The 27915-nt window shown below is 36.7% G+C and overlaps 1 protein-coding gene across 7 annotated transcripts in view; it reads right to left on the reverse strand.

Moving 5' to 3' along the window:
• The window catches only part of RBMS3 (RNA binding motif single stranded interacting protein 3), a 597177-nt gene that overhangs the window by 86111 nt on the left and 483151 nt on the right, over positions 1 to 27915 (reverse strand). For all 7 annotated transcript variants that reach the window (XM_027897820.1, XM_027897776.1, XM_027897804.1 and 4 more), the window contains one exon: positions 4557 to 4663. In XM_027897820.1, coding sequence (XP_027753621.1) covers positions 4557 to 4663 — 107 coding nt within the window. The remainder of the gene's footprint in view (positions 1 to 4556; positions 4664 to 27915) is intronic.

A 27915-nucleotide genomic window follows, 5' to 3' on the forward strand; every position in this document is an offset into this window, starting at 1 on the left:
ACTAAGTATTACCTATCTCCTTGGAAGCATATAAACAATCTACGTCTGAATTATAAATGGGCCTGTCACAGAACTACTAATCATTTCTAAATGCATGTTGCTGGTAAAGAAGGGACAACTGGCACCAGGAACAACTGCTTCTGCCCTTTGCTGGTACTGACTTTACAAAATTCAGGAAGTCTCTTAAATTTCCTATTTTATGTTTTTCTCTCTAAATTACTGTTTGCATCAGGCAAAGTTGTAATAAGCAGTAGATAAAGAGAGGAATTGGTAACAAAAGTAACATTCCTGAACGACTGGGTCATCTTATTTTTCTAAGAAAGAATTAAAAGCACGTTTAATTCTTTAAATATTCTACCAACTGGTCTTGAAAGAAAACAAAGGAGAAATGAGGAAAGGAGGAAGAGAAGAAAGGGGAGGAAAGGAGGGTAATCTCTTGGCTATTTAGAAAGAAAAAATGCAATCCGGATTATAGAAGCAAAAAAGCAATCAATAGAAGAATTATTGGTGGCAATTATTAAATATCACTGTAGACAGCAGACCAAATTCAGTGGCAAGTGGGTTGCATTCATTGTTGTGCCATATGCACCAATAGTGCAATGGTGATATCCTCTCACAGGAAAGACAACAAAAATATTTTAATCATCTAAATTTTACAGAAACTAGTAAATGAAATTCCAAAGACGTCAAAATATTGTGTCTTCAAAAAACCCTTAATCACTCTGGGCTGACCAGATATAGAAAGGCTACAATTTCCAGAACTGTAAACAATAACAAACTTTGGATAGATTTCTCAGTTTCTATCAGCTAACTTTCAAATAAACTCTCTCTTACACGTATCAAAAAAATGTATTTCTGAATAACCAAAACAAAATTTCAGTAAATCTGCAATAGAAGATTATCTTGAAAAATTTATGTTGAGGTTTTTAATCCAATCTGATCTCAATTCGTGACTACACTTAATTCCCTAGGTGCATTCTCAGCTAATGAACATTTTTCGGGAGCTATGTCACCCACCTCTAGACTTGTCAATTGTAATTTAGAAGTAAATTAAATCAAATATTTCACAGACAGAATTTGAATACGATTATCCTCTCTCACCATCTCAATATGATCTTGTCAGGGCAAGTTTCAAAACAGAGTGCTGAATTAAACCAGTGTGACACATGAGAAACTAGCCTGAAAAAAATTACTGACCTCTGTGCAGAAATCATGTCACTGGTTAGGTCAGAATTTCACTGCAAATGTTTCCAACACTTGCAGGTTTCACTGTACATTTACTATACTTCTATGTTAGATGTCTAATTTGACAGCCTTGTGCCATCACTAAATCCAAACTCTTGGCTCCTTAGTCCAGAACTGGTCAGCCATCACAAATCCTTAGTTAAATCTCTCAGTAAATCTGCTGAGCATTTCCTGGGACTTCAAGCAAGAGGGAAAAGGCAAGGACTGGAAAGTGCTATTCAAGATCTGGCATTCTTCCCTGGTTGCAACTGGCCAAGTAACCTAGCACCAAATCCACCGACTCCCCAAAAAGCCCTAGAGAAATTCAGTGTATTCCTAAAGACTTGACTTCAAAAGGGAAGCCAATTTAAGAGCCAGTTAAAGTATTTGTATACGGCTATGAAGAAATCTATAAAGATGCATATGATAAGATTTTCTATTGCATTCTGCAGTATGACCTGAAAACTTTACCAAAAAAAGAAAGTAGTCCTCTTTTATAAAATTCCACAGAAGCTCTTCATAAAAGAGTAAAATCTCAGAGAACAGCATAGACAGAGACGTAACACTGCAGCAAACCTGCTTCTCCCTACTGAATCTTCTGCCATTCCCTCCCTTCAACAGAGTACTGGGCACAGCTGTGTGTCTCCACTTTGCATGCTCAAGTCTGAGGCCAGTAACAGAATGGCTGGTGTAATTTCTCTTGGATATCCTGCCCTTCTGGCAAATAATTCTCAGTCACCCTCAGTGCTTTAGAAATGCCCTTCATGTAAATATTTAAGAATGCACAGCCAAAATACATCTTGATCTAGATACTACAGGATTTGGCCAGGGTGAAGATACTAAGGGAGTATGGATGCTATTTCTATACTTTTCTTTGGGGAAGAAAGTGAGAAAAAGTAGAGGTGAACAGAATATTTCCAGATCCCATATGTGATCAAAACCATGACACTTGTCATATATCAATTATTTCTCACTACTCACTGCCTGTTCTTTTTAAACAAAATAAAAGCTGACAGGAGTAATTGTAGGAAGGTTACCTGAATGCTGCTACATAGAGAACAACTGAATGATACATCATGCGTAGAGTAAGATCATTAAAGACAAAGGGTTAGAAAAACCTTATTGCATATAAAATAAAAGAGTAATTATACAAAAAAAAATCACATTGGAGATAAGAAAATCAACAACAGTGGGGAAGAAATCCAATAAATTAATAACCCTAAAAGAGAACATGTATCCTTGTCTTTAATGCTCTGAGTAGTAAATATCTAATGTGCAACAAAGTATTAACCGGATGTTAGTACACAGAGAAAATCTGAAAAAATCTAGTCTGAAATATTTCACATTTGTACATTATATCATGACAACAGCTCTGTAGTTGACTGCGATCAACAATAAGGGATGACATCTTCCAGCACTGAAAATTAATTTCCAAGTGTTGATGCTATAAACACACCAACCACACCTTGCCTCTAGCTCACTAAGATATCACTGTGTTTAACAGGAAACACTCCACCAGCAGCAAATGAACTATGCAGGATATAATAAGCTGATGCCCAGAGGCCACAGCCATAATGGTGGCTTGCTGGCTTAAACTTTATATTCTTGTTCTTCATTGATTTGAACTGAAGGAAATATAGAAGAGTGGAGATAATAGCTATGATGGTATTTACTATTTAAACAAGGATTTAAAGGTCTTTAAAATACAGATTGTTGACCTTATTGAGGTTTTATTATTGTCTCCTATATCTATATCTATATCTATATCTATATCTATATCTATATCTATATCTATATCTATATCTATATCTATATCTATATCTATATCTATATCTATCTATATCTATATCTATATCTATATCTATATATCTATATCTATATCTATATCTATATCTTTTTTTTTTTCAAGCTCTGTTTACACTGACCTCAGTCTACTGCTTGAAGTACTTCTTGGTCACTTGTTCCTCAGCAAACCATAATGGCTCCTGAGAAGACATCTCCATTTCTTGAGACATATAGCACAAGAGACTGCAATGAACCTTTGGAGACTTCTGCAATCTCCTAGAGCAAATGTATCTGCTGCACTGAGATTTTCAGCCCATGGAGCTAAAAATGGATCATTGCTGTTGGAACAATGTACAATAACAACCCTGATGGTGGGAGAAATTTCTACACTTTCAAACAGCCTTTCTGTTTGTTTTAGGAGCTCACCAATTGTGCCAGGGTATGTATGTCATAAACTAATGGTCTGAAAACTATCAGCTAGCAAAATCAAATCATTGCAAAAAAGCAGAAATCATCTAGTAATGCTCATATAACTTAGATATACCAAATATTTTTTTTTTTAATTTGCCTTGTAAAGTTGAAGCAGATACAGCAAAACCCACCAAAAAACCCACAAACAAACAAACGAGAAAAAAACTCCCACCAGCTTATATTCTTGTAGGTCACAACTGAGCAACATACTTTTTTTCCTTAAAGTCTCAATCATAAATACAAAGAATAGTTGTTTAGGATAGAAATACTTGTAAGTCCTTCAACCTCCATACCTATCACCATGTATAAGAAGGGACTATGGCCAGGTCTACCTTATTTATTCAAGAGTCTTTATTCTATAATAACATTCCAAAATAGTAAACAAACTCCTGAAGAGTTAAATAATTTCCTTTCCTCTTTCACCCACATTTAGGCACACTTCACATACAAGGACATAGAAAAGAAACTCCAGTAACAGACTATTTGCAGCAGAGCAGAAAGCAACTACTAGATTATTTTAAAACTTTGTACACGTGATGTAGCTGAGACTACTGTAAACCATTTTGTCTTGAACAGAATGAAGAGCTCAGCCCAAATAAGCTTGCAAAAAACTTTTGCATGGACCCTACATCTGGATATGTAAGTGCATCTCTCCTTTTTGGAACAGTTCACCTATTTCCTAATGATCTTTTATCACCAGGAACTACATGGAGAAAATAGTATTGTTCAGTCGCTTCGGTGTAAATTGATTTGGTTTGTAAAAGGTGCACCACAGGTGCTGATGGCATACCAGTAAGAGAATACTCGGCTCAGGTCCGGCTACAGACAGAGGGTTCACGGTGGGACCAGGCTGTGCACAGTTCCACACCAAGCTTGGAAATTCTCCTTTCCTGTAACTTTACACTCCACACATTATCATAAACCTCCATCTCCCCACTGCTTACAAAGCTTTTTCTGTATGAAACTATTGTATTTTTTGTGTAATCTGATTTTTTCGTAGCCCTGAAAGGTAGACCTCCAGGTCTGTAGCTGACTTCTGCCAAACCCCAGGAAAATAATTGCCGTGTGGCACTTACCTCTCCTTCTCTGGGCCACGGCCTTCCATTCTGTGTGTATTTGCTTTGATTCTGGCGCTTCTTTTGCCCTCCATCAGCAAATTTGCACAGCAAAGGCTCAGTGGGGGCTGTGAAGACAAGAAACCCAGTCTATATTAGCATCCCCCCCAAAGAAAGTGATTATACCAGCAACAGTAGTGCTTTGTAATACTGATCTTTTGAAGTAAAATCTTGCCTTCTGCAGATATTTTTTGCCTCTTTTAGCCTTGACTCCAGTGGCAGCTGTTCTTATTAACTAAGCTTCAAAAAATATATACTGGCAGCCCTTAAAAGAATTTAGCAAATATTGTTGAAAAAATAATCAGCCTACGCAAAATGGTAAGTTGCTGTAGTGGAATAGTATAGTCAGGCATTAGTTCCAGCTAAGTTAGACACGTATTCATGACCAGCATTACTGTAAGGATAAACACTGCTTTAGTAAAGCAGCTTTCTGTATTTATTGTAAAAAACTTTGCAAGAACCTGTTTAAGGAATAAGTGTTCTCACTATTTCAGTGTTTCTCAGCACCCAATCCTTTAAAAATCTGAATAAACAGAACAGAGACTTCTGCCAAGCACAGTCCAATTAGCTTTCTTTTCCTCTTAACTCCTCTTTTAAGCAAGTTGGTAGCTGGCAGCTAAGGAACCCCTTTTCCTCTCCAAGTGAGATCTGATGTGTGTGAATACAAGAAGGAGGTGAGGGGAACCTGAGGAAGAAAGGATATTCACAGTGCTGCACACCCAAAAAGGTAGCCCACAATAGGACCCCCTAGTGAAGAAATCACCACACATCAATGGGTACAACAGGAAGGGAATTTCGTGCCTTGGGATCTTTTCCCATCCACCCAGTTTATGACAGCCTCCTAAAATATTTTTAAAGTGTAATTAGCGTGTATTTAGCTTGTCTTTGCTGCTTCATCCTTAGAAGAGGAGCCAAATTCTACCCACTTTGTTAGGGGTATGTCAGGGTTGTCCTTATTGCCTATGTCAACAGAGAAGCAATATTAGCTTGGTTGAAAGAAATGTAAAACTGATGTGTAACATCTGAATCTTTTCAGAAATTTTTGGATTCCAAGGCAGAATAAGTCTGTAACTAATTAACCAGGAGGTTTGATGGAAAAAACCAAGAAATCTGGTTTTTTCCTCATAATTTCCTGTATCTGAGAGGCTAGAAGTGTTGAAAGAATACAACTGCAGAGATATGAAGGAAATGTTGTGGTAGGGGGGTTAATTAAGTTGCTGACTTATTTATTTGTAATAAAAATTATGATTTGGTTAAGGGATAAGTTCATATAGTATTAAAACAAGCTAATCTCCCCAACCTCCTAGTTGCAGCCAGTTCGAAATGGGTCAGAAAGCATAGATTTGTGATCACTCAAAAACTGCAACCAAGAAGCCATGCATGTAGAGAATCTCACATCAAAAAAACATTTTGTCATTGGAACAGCATCACTTGGCTACTTCTGAAGCTATAACAGCTTTGTTTTTTCATTACCGTTTTACTAGGCTAGTAATTTCCAAGGTCACTGGAAACTGAACTGCAGGGAACAATCTATTATTGGCAGAAATCTTGACTCTGTGACCCCAGAGGTCCTTCCCCACCTCCAACTTTGATTATTGTATCAGATTTTGGTAGAAGCAATGCTCAACCAACCATCTTAAATTTAAAATAATGAAGGTTTAAAAGCATCCAGGTGGCTATGGAGAATTTTTCTGCAGACGGAGAGATTTTACAGGGCTGACTGCCCTGAACTTTTACCAGTTTTACTCCACAGCACTATGCTGCACAATTTCAGAGCGGCTATGCAGAGTTCACTTTGATGTGACTGTGAGGGAGGAGCAGGTGCTTACCCAGCATTAAAGACAGACCTATTGAACATCACATCTGAAGCTTGAAAAGCTTTTTGTTTTAAGCACTGAAGAACTACCAAGCAACATATAATGCCATTAGAAGGACCATGTAAAAACCATCTGCACATTGGATATTTACACATGCCACGATCATCTGCTAATGTACACATGTGGTATAAGCCCATATACTGTGATGTGGTTGAAAAAGCTAGGAAATCACATATTTTACCACACATCCCCTCTATATATTAACCAACCACAAATAGGAAGCTGTTGCCATTTCCGGAATTCCCACTATCCAACATTACCATCTGACAACCTCATATTTAGTAATTATTGGCTTCCTAAAGTTGATTGAGATTGAAAAGAACTACCAAATAACTTTATTAGCCCCATCTAGGAAACATGTGGAAAACATTGCAAAGACTTTTCAAGAGTTTGGAAAGAAGGTGGAGAAAGACAGTGGTACCATGCTCTACACGGGCAAGTTTCTGCATGAGAGGTTATACTCCTCTAGAGCAAACTGACGGGAATTCTGTGGAAAAAGTCAGTCTGTGTTGATCAACACTAAAAGAGGCAAAAAGTTCAAAACAAAATATTTTGACAAGAAGACAGAGCCCTGATAAGATAGTTTTGGGTTGAAGGTTTTTGGGTTTTGTGTTTGGGGCTTTGTTTGTTTGTTTTTCCTAAACACAGGCATCAAGCAAGACAGAAAATTATCTTAATAACTCTGAACTAGTGTAGGCCCTATTGGTTTACACCTAGAAACAAATACCAAGCTCAAAATATATAAAAAAATCAAATTAATAATCTTTTATTTCAGGACACTGTAGAGTGTAACATTCTTTTGAGTTTAAAGATGCTGCTCTGAATACACAGAAGAACTCAAATCTCTGGTTTACTTCAGTCCTCTTGAAATGCCTTGTAGGAAAGGTTCTCCAGGCTTTGCAAGATCAAATGCACACAAATATTTGGCATTCTTATTAATCAAATACATAGCAACAGAAGTTACTAGAAAGAGCACATCCCATTCCACCATGCAAGCAAAACTATTTCTAAAAAGTAGAATTGTTTTTTAATGGTTTCATTAAATTTCCAAATTGCTTTAAAAAAATAAATTTACTTCAGACAAGAAAAAGATCATAATTAGCTCCTATGGCTATCAATTTGAAAAAAAAATATTTAGGAACTAGTCAAACGGTATCAACATTAGATGAATAATAATGATAGATATGCCATAGAAGTGGTATATTTTACCCCCAAATACTTCTGAAGGAGAGGAAGGAAAATTGGCAATATTTTAAACGTTCCAGTTTTTTTCTTTTCCATTCCACACAAATACTCTTCAATTTATGGACTGCAGTTTTACTTTTTTCCTTTTCTTCTGTATGAACACACTGACTGGAAAAAAAAAAAAAAAAGCCTATGTCCCTGCCTCTTCTCTCACCTTTTGTACTGCTGGCTTAATAGAAAATGTAATTTGTATATCTGTAGATGCTCACATTTTGAAGCGATAAGCATATCTTTTTATATGGTTCTTGACATCCTCTAAGTTTTGAGCATATGTGGTATTTTGAAGCATATCTGGAAAATCTACCGTTGCTATTTTCCTGTCAGAAAAGTGAGAATTGATTCACTTGAAACAAATTTCAGGCTATTTCAGCCTGATAAACTCTTCAAGATAGAAGGCACTGCTCTTTCTTTGACTTCTACCTGACAGTAACAAACACAAATATCAAGAATGAATAACAGCTTTAACCTGAACAAGGTTCATTAAGCCATAACCCATTTTTCAAGGAGAAGATTTAAATGCTTGCTGTAGTTCCCATCCAAAGCCTGCTCTAGTTAATAAGACATAAATAGCCCTGAACTTGGCTTTGAGTCCTGAGAAGGAAGTGGGATCAAATTGATAGTCCTTCTAAACAGCATTTGCCAAGATACTCAGGGCTGCCTTAGGAGAGGGCAGTAGTTGCTAGTGTTTAAATTCTGTTCCCATGGAAGTCAATGGCTAAACCCCTATCTCTCTTCAGTCAGGCCTTGAATTTACTCTGAGTTCAGTGGAGGTGAAAGAGAGAGACTGGTTTTGTGTCAATCAAGCCTGTCGATATTGTTAGAGTTCCCTCAGGAGATCAGCTTCTCATGCTCTGCTACTTTAGATGGACAGATTGTGCAGACAAACAGCACAGAACTGCCAAAAGGCTGTTAATATCACCAAAAGCAACACTGGTATTTAAAATAGCCCAAAACCTTTAGAAGGAAGGCAATGGGGATAACAGTGCCCCCTTCTCGAATCTTGCAGCCTCTAAGAAATGTTCAACTCAGGAAGGGAACTTGAATTAAACTGGAAAACTCAACAACAACAACAACAACAAAAAAGCAAACTTCTAACTAATTCTGAATACATAATTTCCTTATTCTTTCATTCACTGGAAGGCAGATATACTTGAGCCTCTACACATGCAAAAATGTATATATTCATGAGCATGTGCTTCATAAAGGAAGATGAAAGCTGTCATTTGCATTCAGTGAATCTTTTTCATTATTTCAGGTGCTCTGAAACTTTTAATGTTTTATGAGTTACTGAGAAAAGCTTGTCCTCCACAGCTTCTGATTCAGTCATATAGCATCATCTGTCCAGTAATGGCAAGAATTACATATATAAAAAGTAACAACAAGAACGTTTTTTGTATCCTTTATATCTGCTTTTACTATGAATATTCTTGAAGACAGAGATTTTTTAGCATGTCAGGAAGAGTTTAATCTCTTCTTTTCATATTTTGCAAAAATGAAAGTAACATTTTCAGTAGATAGCCTAGTAAAGTGCATTGTGAACATTCACTGGGTCTTTAGACAGCTCTATTTTGTTATGGGAAGAAAAATGATGAAAAAGTCATTGGTACGTCAATGAATGGTCAGTGCACAATCAATGATCTTTTTCAAAGTATGTTTTAATGAGAAAGTTGGATTAATTTCTTTTTCAGCCTTGGTAAATCCTCCTCCACAATAAAAAATTAGGCACAGTAATAATTGAGTTCACAATTACAAAAAGCAGACAAACTGATCAAGCTCTGATAACTATTTTTCTTCCTAACTGCCTTCCAAATTTCAACTATCTTGATAACATTTTCATGTACAAATCACACAGAACATCTGGCTGAAACACCCATGCAAGAACCAACCTCTTGGTCTTCTACAGATCTATCATTTATAGTCTTTAAGACTTGAAGAAAAACTTTATCCTCTGGTAGCATCAAAGCCCTTTTGTAAGGAGACCTGTTTACTCATAGAGTATTTCAGAGAGAGACATGAGAGACAGCTCTAGAGAAAGGCAGGACAGAGCAAATTTAAGTTCTGATGCTATATCTGGGCTCAGATGCATGCACCAAGCAGAACTAAGGTCTTCATAGGTCCTTCAGAGTTTATTTACAAAACGAATTTTGCTGTTGTTAGCTTTGACAATGTAAAAGTTCCAGGACTCCATGAATAGAGTGACTCTCTGCTCTAGTAAGTCCACTGGCTTCTAGGAAAGTTCTGTTATGCAATACTTATTCATCCCAAAGTTGTAAATAAATGGAACTCAAATTCAAGGAAGATTATAAAAAAAAAAAAAACTCTAGCTATTCTGCTCTTGGGAAATGAAGATGAAGAATTACAAAAGACGGTACGTGGCACAAAAGGACAAGAGGACATGTAAGGACAAAGTGTTAGCTTAGTAAGGAAACCATAAGTAATGAAGCAAATAAACACTTCATCCTACCCCACATGAAGTTGTTGAAGGACAGAATAGAACAATACATTTTGTCCCAGAAGTCCATGATACAGAATGTGATGTCACAGGACACACCCTAACATATTCAAGAGCCAGTTCTTTTTACATAGGTTAAGCAAAATATGGCATATTTCCTATAATCACAGAATCACAGAATATCCTGAGTTGGAAGGGACACACAAGGACCATCAAGCCCAGTTCCTGGCCTTGCACAGGACCTCAAGATTCACACTGTGTGCCTGTGTTGTCCAAACACTCCTTGAACTCTGGCAGGCTTGGGCTGTGACCACTTCCCTGGGTAGCCTGTTCCAGGGCCTAACCATTCTCTGGGGGGAAAAATCTTCTCCTAATATCCAGCCTAAACCTTCCCCACCACAGCTTCGTGCCATTCCCTTGAGTCCTGTCACTGGTCACCAGAGAAAAGAGATCAATGCCTGCCTCTCCACATTCCCTCGTGAGGAATTTGTAGACTGCTAAGAGATTTCCCCTCAGTCTCCTCTTCTCCAGGCTGAACAAGCCAAGTGACCTCAGCCTCATATGGCTTTCCCCTTTAGGCCCTTCTCCATCTTTGTAGATTTGTCCAGTAGGTTTACAGTTAAACTGAATTACATGATACTCACTGGACATGTACAGCTGATTGTGAAAGCGAAACAATGAGCTACCATTACATTTTAGTTTCTACAACATTATTGCTTTCACATAGCAGAAAAGGAAGCCAAAGCAACAAATATAAGGCAACCATCTATTTGGCTAAGGGAGAAAAAAAAAAGTAATTTACTTTTGATAAACTGTATTACAGTCTAACTAATTAGCTCTATTTCAACTCTTTGTCTTAAGAAATGGGAAGCAATCCTTTCATCTCCTTGTATAATAATTATTTCTAAAGAGCAAGAATACATTAGAAAAGAAAAATAAATCTTAGAAGAGAAATAATGAGTTAAGCATAAAGTTAGTGCTTCTATCCTGAGAAACAGAAATTACTCAGAGCAGGTAGAACAAGTAACCATATGAGGTTGGAGAAACAGCATGCCAGCTCTGAAGTGTAGTCCAGATTTTGTTGCAAACATTCAAGCTACTAAATAGAAGAGTTATGCTTAATCATATTGTTGCAGAAACACTCACAAATACTTGTTAGAGCAGATCAGCAACTAAGGTCACCCTTCCATGAGAAACTGCAACACTCATTTTACTGTTTGTTTTTGTTTAAAAAGCTATTTTCCTTTTAAAATTTTCAACAGAAGCATGGATTAGAAGCACCTGATTCTAGACTATTAAAATGCTCCATTGCAACGTTGCTGATAAGGAGAAACTGTTAAAACTGTTATAGAAACAGATGCCTCAATATGGTAGGGAAACTTAAATAAATCAAAGTAGCAAAACTAAGATTAAAACAGTGCTGAAATGTTGTAATATAATGACATATTTTTATTTTAACTAACTCCATTTCTCAAACAACTCTAGTGCTAGTCTCTGTTGGAGACCATGAATGCATGACAAGCAAATCCTGAATAGAATTAAGAAGTTCATTATTTAACTTTATTAACTACTAACTAATTAAATAACACACTGCACTTTAACACTGGTTTCTGTCTTTATTTTAAACAAAAGGCCCTGAATCAGAGCTCACAGAAATCAGATATTCTCACTGAATCCAAAGCCACTCTACTAAATCCAAATTTAAATTTGAGGTAACTGTGAATAAGAGTAGACTCTGGCCCATGAGTTGTGCCAGAGAAACCAGCTTCCTCAAACTTGATGATACGGCAAAGTTCCACCCTATTGGAGGTCCCCACTGCAATGCTGAAAAATAGTAGCTGTATTTCACCCTTTGCACCCACTGCTATGACAGCTCTTCACAAGCTTTTACTACTGGGTGAAAAGGAAGCTGAAGGAGTGAATTATTTTGCAGTTTTAAAATTTCTCCAGGAGCCTTTACATCATAAGAGATTATCTTATTGAACGACTGTGCAACCAAACCAACTAGGTATGTCCATCAGTTTGCAGAAATCATTTCACAAACCTAAGCTCAGGCCAGCTTTTTCCATGACTTTTGTACAGGATCCATAACCAACTGAAATTTAGAGCATATTCTTTCAATGTTCCTATTCTAATTACGAAACATACAATTTGGCTGGATTAATATCTCCCCCCAAAAACACTTTGATAGACTCCCTTGGATCCCTGCCTCACTGGAAAAGCCTTGTACCAAAAAACTGAGACACTATCATATTTTGAAGAGAATTATTTGCTCCAAGTCTTGAAAGCACTTCACATACTATCTGTGAGATAGATAATAAATAATATTGAAACAAGTAGCTATAAAGTAGCTTTTTCATTAAATAAGCAAGGTCTCTAACTTGCTCAATCTGCACTGCTAAAAAGTGAATGTTTAAGAAATTAGCCCATCTTTCCATGTTTAAAGAATCTTTGTGTGGAACTTATGTGCCACAGCTGCCCTGTAATTCTGTCATGTCGGAGTAACTAAGCAAGACACTGAATAAAAAATAGTCTATGCAGCTCTTTTCAAAACTATGTAAATAATCAGTAGAATAAAGATTTATAATAACACAATAGTCCCCTATAAAGGTTTCTTCCCATTGACAACAGCTGAAAAGTGTGAAGAGTTTTTCAAAACAAACCAAAAATTATATTTCTTATGTTTCTCTATAGATTTTGAAAATACTAATTATTGTCTGGGATTCTGACTTCTATGATTAAAACTAAAAAAAAAAAAAAAAGAAAGAGAAAGAAACAAAGGGTTGCTTGTACCATTGTTATGCTATTGACTTACTGCTGCAGAGGCTCCCTGGAGTACATGTTTGGGCAGGAGCTGATCGCTCCAAATAAAATGAAAAAAAAAGCCAAACTAAAAATATATTCCTGAAAGCTTTTTAAAACATTTTGCTGTTTTTAACTGTGAATTTCTAGATCATACATGACTTGCCACACAGACACACGCTCGAACTAGGAGGGATCAGGTGAATAATACCCAACCCAAGATCTAGTGAAGTTGATGAGAACACTTTTAATATCTTCAGTGGCTTCTGGCACAGGTTTTTAGCCTATGACTTGACCTGGAACTAAATAGGACAGCAATTATGTTGGAGTATCTCTTACTAACTTTGTTTTCACTTCCAGCATTTTTTGTTTTCCATGCAACCACTCACAAATTTCACTCACAAAAAAAAAATTACACAGTGATGTTCTGCTGTCTTACTGTGATGCCTGAAGTTCATACATTGAGGCAGTGAGGTCTGAGCCGTATTGTGATTTTAAAAAGCATGTATGTGTACCACCTGAACGCTCCTCTACCAATGCACACCAGCTGAGCATGTGGTCCCAGGACTCCAATCTGCAGGCAAAAGTACAGAAAATCTCACCCTCTAAATGTGGATCCAAAACTGCTCTTTAAATCCCCCTCTGAGACTGCCCCACGAGCTTTCAGGAAAATTGTACTTCCTATACCTTTTTGTCCTCTCCCATCTCAGAAGTTATTTTGTTTGGATGAAAATGGAGATCTTGTATTTCTTACTGTTCAATTATTAAGGAACAGCAACAGAGTTGGCTTCATCTGAAAGGCTCAGCGATTTTTAAATGATCTCATGTACCGTAATTTATAATGGAAAATCAGGTACAAATAGGGTGAGATGCTTTCTAGTTCCTCTCTAATGGAAATAAAATGAATTCCTGGTAATGGGTGACCCTACTTGCTTCTGTGGTCACCCATTTTACTTTTTAGTGTTCTCTTTAGTAGTCTCAGGAGAAAGGAGCAAATGCAAAGCTTTTATCTGAAGCTGCTTCTCAAAACAATAGCTCTGTGCTTCTGCTATAAAATCTATTTTTACTATTCTCATAAACAAATATTATTGATCACAGAGACTTTGCTATTATTCCCACTAAGAAAAATGTACTTGCACTGACAGTCCAGAGATAAAATTGTTAGAATTTATGCAGTACAAAGAATTAGTTCTCGTTCTGTTCATAGAAGGTTATTTCATGTATCCGTTTAAGGAATTTTTAATATGTAGTACGCAATTTATGTAAATGTAGTCTATTAATTATTTATTAGTTTTTATTATGTATTTATTTAGACAAACCAAAACTTTATCATCACATTATTTGTCTATATGATACTGCTAGAACTAACACCAGAGGAAAAAAAAAAATCTCTTCCAACATATGTTTTCAATATAAACAAGGAAACCAGGCCCAATGTTTCATGTCAATACAATGATTTCTTTCCACCAACATAATGATAACTGCTGTACACAGACATTTATTTTTTATAATTAAGGTTGATTTTTAGCATTTGCTGCTCATGCTCCTCCACATATTTACCATCAGTGTCCAGAAGAGCTTATGCAACCCAGTGCTATACTTCATGAGTCAGTTATGACCATTAGCTTGTTTAATTCACACATATGTGTCTAAGTAATACTTCTTCTTCCCCAGTTATGGAAAGACACATCTGTTGTGTCTTTGTGAATGGTCACTTCAATAAAAAAATGGTCATATATGTAATGCTAACATTATTTGCAGCTCTACTCATAGCCTGTTAAAGAGTAGCAGTAGAAAAGAAATTCAGTGGGAGAAAAATATTTTGTTAGGGTAAAGATGCCCTGTGTGTGGTCAAAGCAGTAACATGACCTTCTTGATATCACACTTCAAACAGTATATTCATAAAAGCACTCATTACTGTGGATGCATGAAATATTCCTGTGTAAATGGGGGGAAAAGCGCTAATTTTTAACTAGCTATCAATCTTCTAAACAGTTTAAAAATATTCAGAATTATTCAGACTTTTTTTCTCTGCCTAATGAAAATCATTTTATTTAAATCAGTTGTAATTAACACATATTCTAATAATGACTACTGGGTGCAGCAATAAAAACTACAGTCATTTATACTCTAAAACATAGATGAGCCATATAATTTTGCCACTACTGTGAGAAAGGAGGAAAAGCCAAAGGGAAAATTATTTTTATGGTTATTGCACCTCTCATTTTACTCTTCTGCATTCACTGAAAGATATAAAGTGTATGCCCTAAATGAGTGAGTTTGCTACGAGCATTGCCAGCTTCCTCCCTTCAGTGTGGGAGCAACTTTAAAAAGTGGATTTGACCCTGACTGGTATAGGTTACACAGCAGAAACCATTTACAAGACAGTGGCTGGCTGGTTCTTAAAGGCAGGAATCCATTTTGCTGGAGTAGAGAATGCCCAAATCACGCTAAAAGACTTGGACAGAATAATTAGTGTACCACAAAACCTCACTGCATGATTTTACCATCTTCTTCTGTAAACGGGCCCAAAGAGAGGGAGGGAATACTTTAGAAACAACGCATGACAGCAGAACATGGACTGCAGACAATGCAGCACCCACGGGACAGACCAATACTTCTCACAGCTCCAACTGGGTGCATTGGCAACTCATGCCAACTTCCAAGCAGAATCTGAAAGACACACACTTTTGGGTGCTACTGTGCTGAATGTCAACTGCTCCCCACGCCAAGTGCCTGCAGGCAGGAAGCACGTGTGGCACTGTCAAGTATGTGCTAGGAAAGGACATGAACAAAAACGTACATGGAAAAAAAAATGCCGAGTAACTCCCACTTTCTTGAAGGGCAAGAAGGCAGCAAGGCCCTGTAGCATGCAACCACCTAAAGCTCCTGCCAGGACATGGACGTTTTGCAGCAGATTAAAGTCTCCTCCTTCAAGGCACAATTGTACCTGTGATTTCCGTGACAGAAAACTGCACAGTGCTTTCACTGGAAATTTTCCACTAAAGCATCTATTTATGATTACACTTTATCCAAGGGAAAGACAAAATGAAATTATAATCTTTTCCTAAGAGAATGGAATATCTTACTCATACTTCTTAGCTCTTTTCAAAAATGTGTTGATGATACCAACACTAAATCTAATGTGCTATGACATAAGAAAAATTCTATCCCTTGCAGCTTAAAAATCTTTTATTATCATCTGAGACAATATCCTAGAATAATAAATAGATAACATTAAGCCCTTCTGAAATTTTCAAATGCAGAGCTCTCAGTTGAGGGTAGACAAGGAAGCAAACTTGCATATTAGAGACTGAGTGATAGCCTAATCCGTAACTCTGTGTAATACATGTTTCAGAGGTTGTATGAAGGTCATACTAGATCCTACTTTGCCGTGCACCCAAAAATTACAAAAAGAATAGGATTTGAATGCTAAGATTGGCAAAGCAAAAATCAGTTCCTCTACTCTTTCAGTTAAAATATTGGAATAATCAGAACAGGAGAAAGCCAAGCACAACAAGGGAGAATAGGTGAAAAGGAAAAAAAGGTATAGAAATATGCAAAGCAAAACACTTTAAGAAAATTAAGGGAAACACAGGAAAAGAACCGAGAGGAATGCTCCTGAATCGCCCTTGAAAATGTTCTAGCTTCACAGAAAAGCAAATGCAACTCATGTCCTTCTTCATTTCTGGATAACAACAGGGGCCTTCACAAGCACAAAGATTGCAGCAAAAAAATAAATTCTAACTGCCTAAATGTCACTGCCTATAGCAAGCAGAATGACAGAAGGTTATAAAAAATTTAGTTTTATCTGAAAACAGAGAATGAAGACCTGTTCTGTTGCATTGTGAGGAACCCACTAAGTCTGTGGCAGGTCTCAGAGCAGTTGTATGCCATCAAACCACTAACAGAACCGGGGAGACTGTTGAGTCTCCCCTACGCAAAAAACCCAAGTCTTTCTTATCAAAGTCAGTTTATCTCAAGATCTGCAGATAAGCCAACAATTAGATGCCATGGCAAATACAATCAGAGATGACTACATAAGATGAAAAAGCAAGGACCTCTTTTCCACATAAATTACGTTATGAGAAATAGAAGTAGTCTCTTATGCCAAAATCCAATCATTCTTTAAGGTTTTGTCCCCATTTGAGTGGGATCATTCCCTGGCTTACAGACATGTGGATGCAGCCATGCTGGCATGATGAATCTGTGTGCAACTCTATTCAAAGCATGATTACAACTCAACAGCAGTATCAAAGTCTACTCTCACAAAAGCCGTTTCCAGCTGATGTTAAACAGCAATTTTCTTCAGAGCAAATTATTTCATGAATCAGCCAGCAGGGAGTGACAACATTCTGCTGCCAATGACTAAGTATATAACCTCTGGGTTGCAATTTCCATCAGCTTAAGAGGAGCCCATTGAAAACATGATCATATTTTTCACTCTACTGTTAACAGAGATGCTAATCTGGCTCTGTTTCCCTTCTTTCTTCTTTTTTTTTTTTTTCTTTTTTTACTTTTTAGCCACTTTATTGCTTGCAATGTAGTATTTCCCTGGAGACAGGGAACAAAGTCTAGAACAGGTTGCTAATAAAAACTGAAGACAACACAGCAGAGTAAGAATTAAAGGGCAACAACTTTTCTACTTACCTAGCAGAGACCTCATGGCTTTCTACTGCCATGAGAAGGCAACTTAGTACTGAACCTTGCACATTGATAAAAGACAAACACACTGAAATGAGTGGGAGAAAACCTTTTCGAGAATGCTTACTGGTACACACACAGAGATAGAGGAAAAATCCCAGTCCTGAATATGTTCAGAAGAGGTTTAAATAAAGAGTAAGGTAAAGACTGAGCAATGAAAACATGAATACTGGCCAAATTATCAAACGTTATCCAAATAATTCAGCTAGGATCTGCACATAAAAAAACCTTCCAGCTAAAGAACCACAACAGACTGATGTCAGTATTAATGCTACTGAATTAACACAACAGCAGAATAGTGTACTGCCTTATGAGAGTTGATTGTTTATTTATACCTTTAATAGACAGTGTTGAGGAGAGGAACAACAGAATCCCAGAGATTATTCAGCATCAGGATTCTATTTGACTGTTGATTCTAAGAGCCAAAATCAATGGTTAAAAAAACTGTCATTAAGCCACATTTTTTATTCCTATGCAGTACAGTTCCACCTCTTGGGCTGTTACCAGCAGGGAGGACAAAGCCTCACTGTAAAACTCTGCTCCGAATTGAGAAGGACAAGCTTCTAATACTGTTAGTCAGTGATACTAAGACTCCATGCCAAGGGTGTAGGAAAGTGTATTGAATAGGCCAGCATGGACTTGTCAGTGGAGCAGAAGATGGAAAATGCAAGATTTCTTTGTCTCCACGTCTGTCTGAGGTACCCTGAGAACTGGCCTACTTGGAAATGTGCCAAATTTTGTATTCAGTGGAACAGAATCATATGAGATTTCCTAGAAACTCACTGGTCAGCTACATGGTATGTGCACAGGCTTTTTAATTATCCTGGACAGAAATACAAGGACATATGACATCAGATGCAACGACAGTGACTCAGGGCTCAGCCCAGCTTGTTTGCGACAGACTGCTCTGGTCCTGGATAAGCAAAGATGAAAGTGCATTTGGGCAAGAGCTTTTGCTTTTCGGATGCTTATGTGCTAAACCAGACACGTTTGCTCCAGGAAGGCTTGCTATACAATACTGAAAGAAAAATATAGCTATTTCAAATGGTCAACTCAGACCAAATTAGCTTGCTTTTATCTCATATTTACATTATGTGACATGTACTAGTGCTGTAGGATTAGTGTATAAGCATGCCTATGTAGTTCTCAAGCTGTGTCGTGCCATGCTGCTTTAAGGTAACTTCAGCTGCCACTTTTTGCATACTTAATAAGATGGGGATCTTTATGGTGCTCATCACAGACTTTGCTTGCAAACACCTTACAAGCACTAATGACTTCATTCTCCCGGTAGGCAGTGAATTATTTCCTTTGTTTCACAAAGAGATGAGCTGCAGCATGGGGATAATGCAAGTTGTCCAGTGTCACACAGACATTGAGTACAGATCTCCTGGGTTCCTGTGCAGATTTATTCACAAGATAACCGTTCTCAAATAGCTCTGCCTAGCTATGCTATTTTCTCAGTCCCATTTCCCACTTTACTCTATTTCAGGAAAAATCTCTTTCACCTATCCAAGTTTGCAATGACACCATCATCTCACTAAAAGGCTTCATCGGAAGACAGCTTGATCTACACTGCTCACGAAAATTGAGCTTGTAGTGATAGTGAGGACTGGATGCAATTACAGGTGTACACACAGACACTTCTCTGTGCATGTTTGTGCCTCTGCACATAGCATATATGCACATACATATATACATTACCAGATGTCTTATGGAGTTATTAAATATAGAATGTCAGAACAATCAAAGTGCAGTTATCTAAAGCTTCAAATAAATGTGTATTATCCACTGTAATATTTAGCTATTCCAGGGTAACACTCCTATCTGTATCCCTAGAGGGCAATGTCACCTAACAGGTTATGCTCATGTCCCTGTCATCTTCCTATGAAGTCAAAGATGATGTTATTGTGAAGACAGACAGAACTAAGTCCATACCTAATAAAATTTTATTTATTTAAATATAGACTTGTCCCTCTTAACTTTCAAGAAGTTTTGAAGGCTGATTTCAAGAACAGCTTGATTGTCCAAAATTCACCTCCCTTTACAAACCTCTGGGATTATCCTACTACGTCTTTGTGTCAAATAGTGTAAGACATAAATAAAGAGACAGTTCAAGGCACTAAGGCCTTAGAGAATAGCATGCAAAAATCTGAATGCCTGCACAAGGGAAACTTGAAGGAAAACAGAATGATCGTTTTCTTGCCTGTTTTCTTGCCTTGCTGTTTCTCATCTATTGTTCTTTTTGCAAAGTTTCCTGTTGGCAAGGCCCAGGCTTATTCTCAGGTCTCACTCACATCTACACTCAACACTGTTCAGTTTGCATGCTATGGCTCTAACAACTGTGATGTAAATAATTTCAGTGGTCTCTCCTTGTCCAGGTGTGAAATGAAACCCCTTACTTCAATGTCAGTGTTCTACCTCTGAACAGGAAATGATGTTTCGGTCGTGAAGTTTCCCAGCAAAGCTGCTGACAGTATGACTGCAAGGTAAGCTGTAACTGTTCAACATCTTCTAAAAGCAGAATAATTCCATGTAATTGCCTTCCTGATAGATTCAGCAGCCTGAATTTAGCCTCTAAAATATAAAAATGAAGGCTTCTGTTGTTTGCTTCCTTTTTGTTTTAAATGATTGATAATTATTTCACAAATGCCTTCCCCTGACATTTGATTTGCTAGATAATACAGAAACATACAGTTTCTAATGGGTTTTCTGGCCTTTTAACCTAATTTCTTTTCTCATTACTTTTCATTTTATTTCTAATTCCGATATAAAATCTATTTTCCAGAAGATTTTTGCATGATCTGAAACTTCCTCACTTTAATAACATACAGAGTGGTATTTTAAAACAACTACAAAGCCAAGATCAATTATAGCAGAGAAGCAAAATCAACCCATATTTTTAACTTTTCTCTTTCATGTTGAACTCCTCTGCATATGTTCTCTCCAAGAAGGTTCCAATATTATGATGGAAATGAATAATTGTTTTGTGTATTTTAACCTTTTACAAAATTTGCCATGTGAAAACATTTGAGTGAGGACAAAACAAGAGAGTTCAGTATAAGAACACATATATTTTTCTGTCAAGCTACCAACTGGCATAGTTACTCCATTGTAAAGATTTATTACCTAATTAATGATTAGGTAGATCACAGATTAAGAAACAAAAATCATATCTTTTACATTTTTATAACACAGAAAAAGGAAATAACAGCTAAAACTTGAGAGACATATATAAGTGTGCACACACACAAAAAAATAAATCCTCAATATTAAGGGAAGAGAAACAGTGAGTAAGAATTCCAGTATACTCACTAATTGCAGTGGCAGCTACTAATAAAGTCTGGTAATTTATTTGCTATAACACTATTTACAATATTTGGAAAAAAGCAAGTTGTAGTAGCAATTGTTCTGAATGTATCCTTGGGATTGTACTAATTTACTCAAATTTCATCTGTATGAAGAATTAAACTGCTTTTTTAGGTTTTCCTCAGCCAGTATAAATCTGTTGAGGTCAGTGGACCCTTGTGATTTTTGGTCTTATGGTACTCCAGGTCCACCCACCACTCCATTCCTAAATGCATGAAAATGCAGGTCATCTTTCTAAAGAAAACTGCTAAAAAGTTTAAAGGACAATTGACTTTTGTGTCCTTTGATGGAATCCTACATGACTCGGAGGGAGACTTTTTTTTTTCCAGTCAAGATTCTCAATATGCCATCTATATATTATTCTTTACAAAGACTCACCAAGATTTTCTAGCACTACATTAAACAAATTAAATGCATTTTTGTATTGCTACACTATTCAAAAGATTGTTTCCTGCTCTAAGACTCAGAAAAGAGGAAGTCTTCTGAAAGAGAAGTCTAAAGAGAACACAAGCAATCTGTTATTTAAAGTATTTTTTCCATTCTAAAGTCTTTGATTTTTTGTTGGTTTTTTTTTTTTTTTTTTTTTTAAGGTGTGGCTCTGGGTAGAAAGGATAACGCAATAATGATCTTCAAGCAACAATACTTGTATTGTAAAATTGCAATTTATTCAGATGTCCTTTCCAGTGTAGTCTAAAGAAATAACCTGACATGCTAACAGACAGGTTTCTATTTAAGCAAAAAAGAAAAAACAGAAGTCCTTAAGAAATAGCCTCTAAAAACATGTTTTTGACTCTTCTCCCTGAATTCCACTGACAAAAGTAATGAGTGAGGTGACAAGAAACCTGATATTAATTCTGCAAGTTCTAACTAGATGTGCAGAAGATCTAAGCCCAAGGAATAGAGCTCAAATGCAGAGCAAATAGGCAATTATTCTGAGCAGAAAAATTCTGTGCCCGATGATGACTTGCCTGTCTCCATTCTCTGGCGTCGGTTCTACAGAGACTGCAATCGTCTATGTTGATGCCTGTATTCAATCTTAATGCCTGATACTGAATGATGGGAAGCTGTAGGGATTCTTGCAAGATTCACTGTTAATGGGTTTAACTCAATTGGCACATCTGCTGGGATATTTCATAAATGCATAACTTATGCTATGTGATTAGAATAATTAAATAGAATCATGCAGAGCACACATCTCAACATGGCACTTACTGTTCTACTTTTGCAACCTTCTGCTTTACCTTAAGTCACTAATTTTTAAAAAACTAATAAATTCTGCTAAGAGGATATGGAATGATTTTCCCTCTTTTGCATACAGTTCCCACCTTTGCAATCTGAGATTCTGAAGGAATCCAGCTTTCAGAAAGCAAATTTCTGCCATATGATGGGATGGTCACAGTTCTTCTCTACTGTCTGTGTGCACCATTCCATAGTACAGATTCAAGTTATACCCAGAAAATGAAAATTTCTGCCAGAAAGAAGACACAGATTTTGCATAAAAACTTTTTGAGAAAGAAAACCCTGCTGCAAATGTGCTTTTCAAGCAGCTTAAATCTATCCAGCTGTTTTTGTGGTTTTTTTTTTCTCCCATTACTATTCTTCTGCCTCTTGGTCCTCTCTTTTCCAAATGCAACATCTGCTACCTTTGTTAGCATATGACATGCAAGAGGTTTATTTGTATGTGGGACCTCTCTATAGGTAAGGCAGTTGCTATAGTTTCTGACCTATCTGAACACTGTCATTTGCACTGGACTACATTCACTGATATGAATGGCCTTTCATGACATGGATCTCAATAATGCAACAGCAGTGATTTTCTCAGTATTTTCCCCCTTTGCATTATTATACTAAACAAAAAGGGGAAAGCGACAAAAGGTCCACCTCAGGGAAGGGTGTTCCAATGTACTGTGACAGATCATTCAGGTATGGTGACACCATGCATGGGTCCTTCCTCTAAAGCTATCTTCTTTGTACAATCTTCCCGATTGCTTCAAAATTAAGGAAGCATGCTAAATAAAATGTATGTTCAGGTGTACAGGAATATCGCATGATGCAAAGTGTTCCCACTTGGTCTGTACAAGAGAATCCCATGGGTTTATTCAGTTTGCTAATAACCATCTTGCTGCAAAAACATGACAACACAATCTTCATTTCCAATCCCATCAAAGCATGTGGCTGAAAATTATTTTCTGAAAGCTGGATCTAATCAGATCTTCTCATAAGAGTTTATATGACTTTTCTGATGTTCAGTATGAACATAAGAACTTTAGCCCCAGGAACTGCATGAGGTAAGGCTGACAAGCAAGAAGCCAGACAAATCAAACAAGGAAAATCATACTATTTCAGTTTTAAGATCAAATTGACAATGTCTTGTGTTTGTTTTTAATAGTCAGGCTTAGTTAATTCCCTTCAATTAGTAGTTGTTGAAACTTTAGTTTGAAATAAAAAAAAAATCATATTACAAAGTAATTTAACAATGGTTATTACCAGTTAAGTCTTTCAGATGTGCAACTATGCAAATCCACCAAGCACCATTCTGACTATATTTTCATTACTTGGATGAAATTGCTCATAGAACAATGAATTTCAATAATGTCATCTGCTACTTCATTTACAACTTGTATTTCAAAAGGAAAGTGTCTGTAAGGTAATTTGTTCAACAGTTTTACTATTCTCCATCTCAAAAAGTTGCCATTTCAATTTTTTCCTCCTTATTTAGTAAGGATACAAATAAAGGACTGAGAATAAGCATGGAATCAAGACTGTAGCTCATGACTGGTCTCGTTTCCAAAGTACTCTGAAACGTGCATGCTTCAGTTTAGACATAGCCAGGACAGAAATACAGATCTAGATACAACAGGAGTTGCCATTTTGAGTGAACCATAAAAATGCATATATTTTACAAAACTCAAAGCATAAAACCAAAAATTGAAATATTCATCTCAATACTCTCTGCTGACTCCCTCCTCCAGTTCTCCTGAATGAGATATTTGAAGATTCTGGGCTCTTTACTACTCTGTCACATGGCAAGTTAAGAAAATGACCCTTTATCCTTACAACCTTGCTCTAGTGCATTTCATATCAGCTCTCACTTGGACATCTGATCAAATTCCCCACCAGTTCAGTTTTCCCTATTGCACTGAATGACTCCATATTTGGTGACATTGCGTTTTCCATTACACTTATTTCTTGACTACCTAACTGGTTGAATTGAGTCTTACAACACTCAGTAAGTCAAGAGTAAAAATCTTGACTACAGATATCTTCATGTTTCAATAACTCTGATTCCAGTCACAGAATAATGCAGAGGAAAACCAACAAAAACAACAACAACCCCACCCCCTAAAGGCATAAATGGACCATTTTATTCCTATAATATTATAGTATATGGGGCTGAACATCCTATCATCACCCTCACCATTATTAAGGGCTTGAATTACTAGGACACAAGGAAGTCTATTGTATTGGGTTCCCCACAAGGAACGAACCAAGTGTTTACTACTGAAGTACAAAACTAGAAACAAAAGACACATAAGACAATATTTGGCACTGTTCTTTATGTCCAGATAATGTAACTTGTCAGTTTTCTAGTAGAAGGTAGAGACTTTGCAAACAGTTTTAAGGATGGACCATCAGCAGGAGAACTGTGATAGGGGATTTAGAGGTGCTTACACATTCTAGGTACATACAACAGAGAGAAAGAAAAATAATGCACATTTTACAGGAAAGATGGACCAAGGAAAAGGCGTTACAACCCAAACGACAGTGAGTTCAAACTCATGTTCAGGACCACTGAAATATCTGAGGTTTCACTGCTTGACAATAATGCAGGAAAGTTTTGTGATTTTCATTCAGGAGAGAAATGCTATGAAATCACATCCCTTCAGACAGAAAAACAAATACTCTGGAGTAAAATAAAATACTGTACTTTTGTCTGGTTCCAAGTTTTCTGTTTGTTTTCAAATTTTCTCTCCTTGTTCTCAGTTTTCTTTGTTATTTCAACTTAAAAGTTCCCTTCTTATTTTTAAAGGGGGAAAAATCAGCACTTCTTTTAGAGGCTGGCAATACTTCCTGAGTTCTGCAACTTGTGCCCTTGTCTAGAGATATTTAACTTTGACTTCAACTTCTCCCACTTTGCGTGACAAAACAAAAATTAGATCAAAGTAGCTGGAGTTCAGCATTGTTGCTGTTGACACTTTCTTTGTGAATTCTTTCTCTTACCATTTTCACCCAAATAATCCTTTCAGTTATTCTCATTTTTTCATTGAAAAATTTAATTTTTATGTATCTGTAATATATTTTGCTGCAGAGTTTTGAGGCTATTAAAGCACTGAATCTGTGTCTTAATTAACCATATGAAATAAAAAAAACACCCTAGGTTATAAATACTTCTTTTTTTTTTTTTTTTTTTTTTCATTTTTTAGCACTTTGGAACTAACTCTAAAATTAAAATTAACAGAGAACTATTGGCTATTCCCTGTGTTGCTCTGGAAACAATAAAAGCAAAGGGTTCACACATTCATATTGCACACACTTGAATTCCACATCTATATATCCGAACACCATCAACATTCAAAATGATTCAGTAACCATCTACTGCTTGTGTCACAATTGTATAGTAAGAACCACAGAAATAAGAAAAAACTCAGTAGGTGATTATTCAATTATCACTAGAAGTGGTGGTAGCAGTGCATGCATACTGCCTTGGAAAATACCAAGATAATATCTATACCACAAAGAGTACACAATCTAAATTAGAGAGACAATATAATGAGAAACACATACAGCCTTTGGATAGTGCATTTGCACATAAATAAATTGAAAATTACACATATTCCATAAAAACATTTCTTGCATTTTTGTTAACTCCTCTTAATTGACAAATCTTACCACGCTGTGGCATGACTGCTAAGTTTGCAAAGATATTAACACCAAGAAATTCTATGTAGGTGTTTATTTCTGCTTGTGGCATGCATTTGAAAACTGTGAGAAAAAGATGAGGCTAGGCTAGATTCAAAATTCTTTGAAGACTATACATTTAATGTCAGTAGTTAAAAAATCAGTTTCTTCAAAACTGGGGCTGAGATCTGCTCCTGTCTTTCCCACGTTAGGTCAAGCTGCTAAATACTGTTTTGATTTCCTACTTAAATGAAGAAAAATTGCATATGTTACAATAACCTGAATATTCCTTTACTGCACCTTCTGTAAGTGGGGTAACCCAGTATTTATTGATTTGATACTGGTAACAGGCACTGCCTACAGTAGAACATCTGGTGAATCAATCACTACTACCATAGTGGTACATTATGTCTCAGTCCAAGGTTTTTGTGTTCACAGCACAAAGTAAAGAATGTTTATTACAGAAAAACTACCAACTTCAAGCCAAGCATGCTGTGTTATTGCATATTTTATTGTAACTTGTGATACTAGACTACACTCAGCATGCTCATCTGCAAACTGGCTTTCTGAGGGAGGAGATGGGGGAGTCTCATCTCTCTGCCAAAATGAACTGTAAGAGAGAGGCATTACAGCTAAGTCCATAATAAAAGATTGCATCGTGCCATCCACAGTTCAAGTAATTTTTTATATTCTACTGCATTCAGTACTCAGTTTTAATACTGAACAATTTACTTTTCTCTCTCACTGACGGGTTAGCACCTCCACAAATCACTTTTTAAGAGACCTGGAAAAACTTACACTGTTGCTTTTGCTCTGTGCAAACAGAACCAAATTTTTGTTGAAGAGAATAAAACATAAACCACCAGACCAATGCTTACTGTAGGTACAATCAAAGTTAATTTTCTGTGGAGTTCATGGGGGAGGCTTCTCAGAACGATTTTCTAAGCAACCCCTAATGCTACAGAGATGGTGGCTATCTGCTTCTGCCAGAATATGCCTATCAACCAAACTCAGCAGGTTTTACTAGGGACAACTGTTATATTTTGCTGCCAGTAATATCATGTTTCCTATGAAGTTTATATACACACTCACTGGGTGAAAACCCTGCTAAAGGTATGTGTTCTCTCTCCAGAGGCAGGGAAAATGCAACAGAAGGAACCACACAAAGAATAAAGAAGCTCTCTGCCATCAGCTCTATGGTTTCTAAGCAAGATCCTCTCATGCTATACTGAACTTCGACTTTTCTGGAGGAATTGTTTCAACTCAAAACACTTTATGAGCATTACAGACTTCTATATGTGAGTTGTTCATCCTGAGATTCCTCTATAATCACTTAAGATACAAAAGAGTAGTCTTGTGACTTGAGACATATAACCAATTTCAGGAAAAGATGAAACACAAATTGAAAAATGCCTATTTGCTTCCATTAACTGTGAGAGGAAACAAGATGATGTAGTAAGATGTAAGCTTCTACATCCAGTTTCTGGTGGCTAAATTCAGTCTCTTGAGCCTGCAGATTAGAATTGATACTCATAGAAGTACTTATCAAAATGGAGTGAGATTTGATCTTTTCTAATCTTTCTGTCAATACTATAAAGATAGCAATATACTTAATATAATATAATGTTAAAAATATGTAGAAAGGAAAAAAAAGGACAGCTAAATCATAAAATCAGGTAAGAAAGTAGGTAATAGTATTTTACATATGGAAGTTAGCGTTTTTGATAGAAAACCCCCAAAGTTTCTTGGTTGCTTGCTGATGACATGGCAGGAGTTGATGTCACTGATTTCTATCAATGCACAGGGCACCTTAGGTTGCAGTACTATGTCAAGTTGCCCTCTGTAAACAGAATTCCTTTTCCAAGGCCAAAAGCAAAATGAACCTTGATTTTATACAAGAAATGTATGTGTGCATGTGTGTTGGAGAGAGATCGTCCATATGTATCAGCTCGCTTTAATATCAAGTGAAGCTGCT

This window comes from Empidonax traillii, unplaced genomic scaffold, assembly GCF_003031625.1.
Source record: "Empidonax traillii isolate 1590-97213 ecotype Southwest subspecies unplaced genomic scaffold, ASM303162v1 scaffold19:size3308961, whole genome shotgun sequence".
NCBI classification, from domain to species: Eukaryota; Metazoa; Chordata; class Aves; order Passeriformes; family Tyrannidae; genus Empidonax; species Empidonax traillii.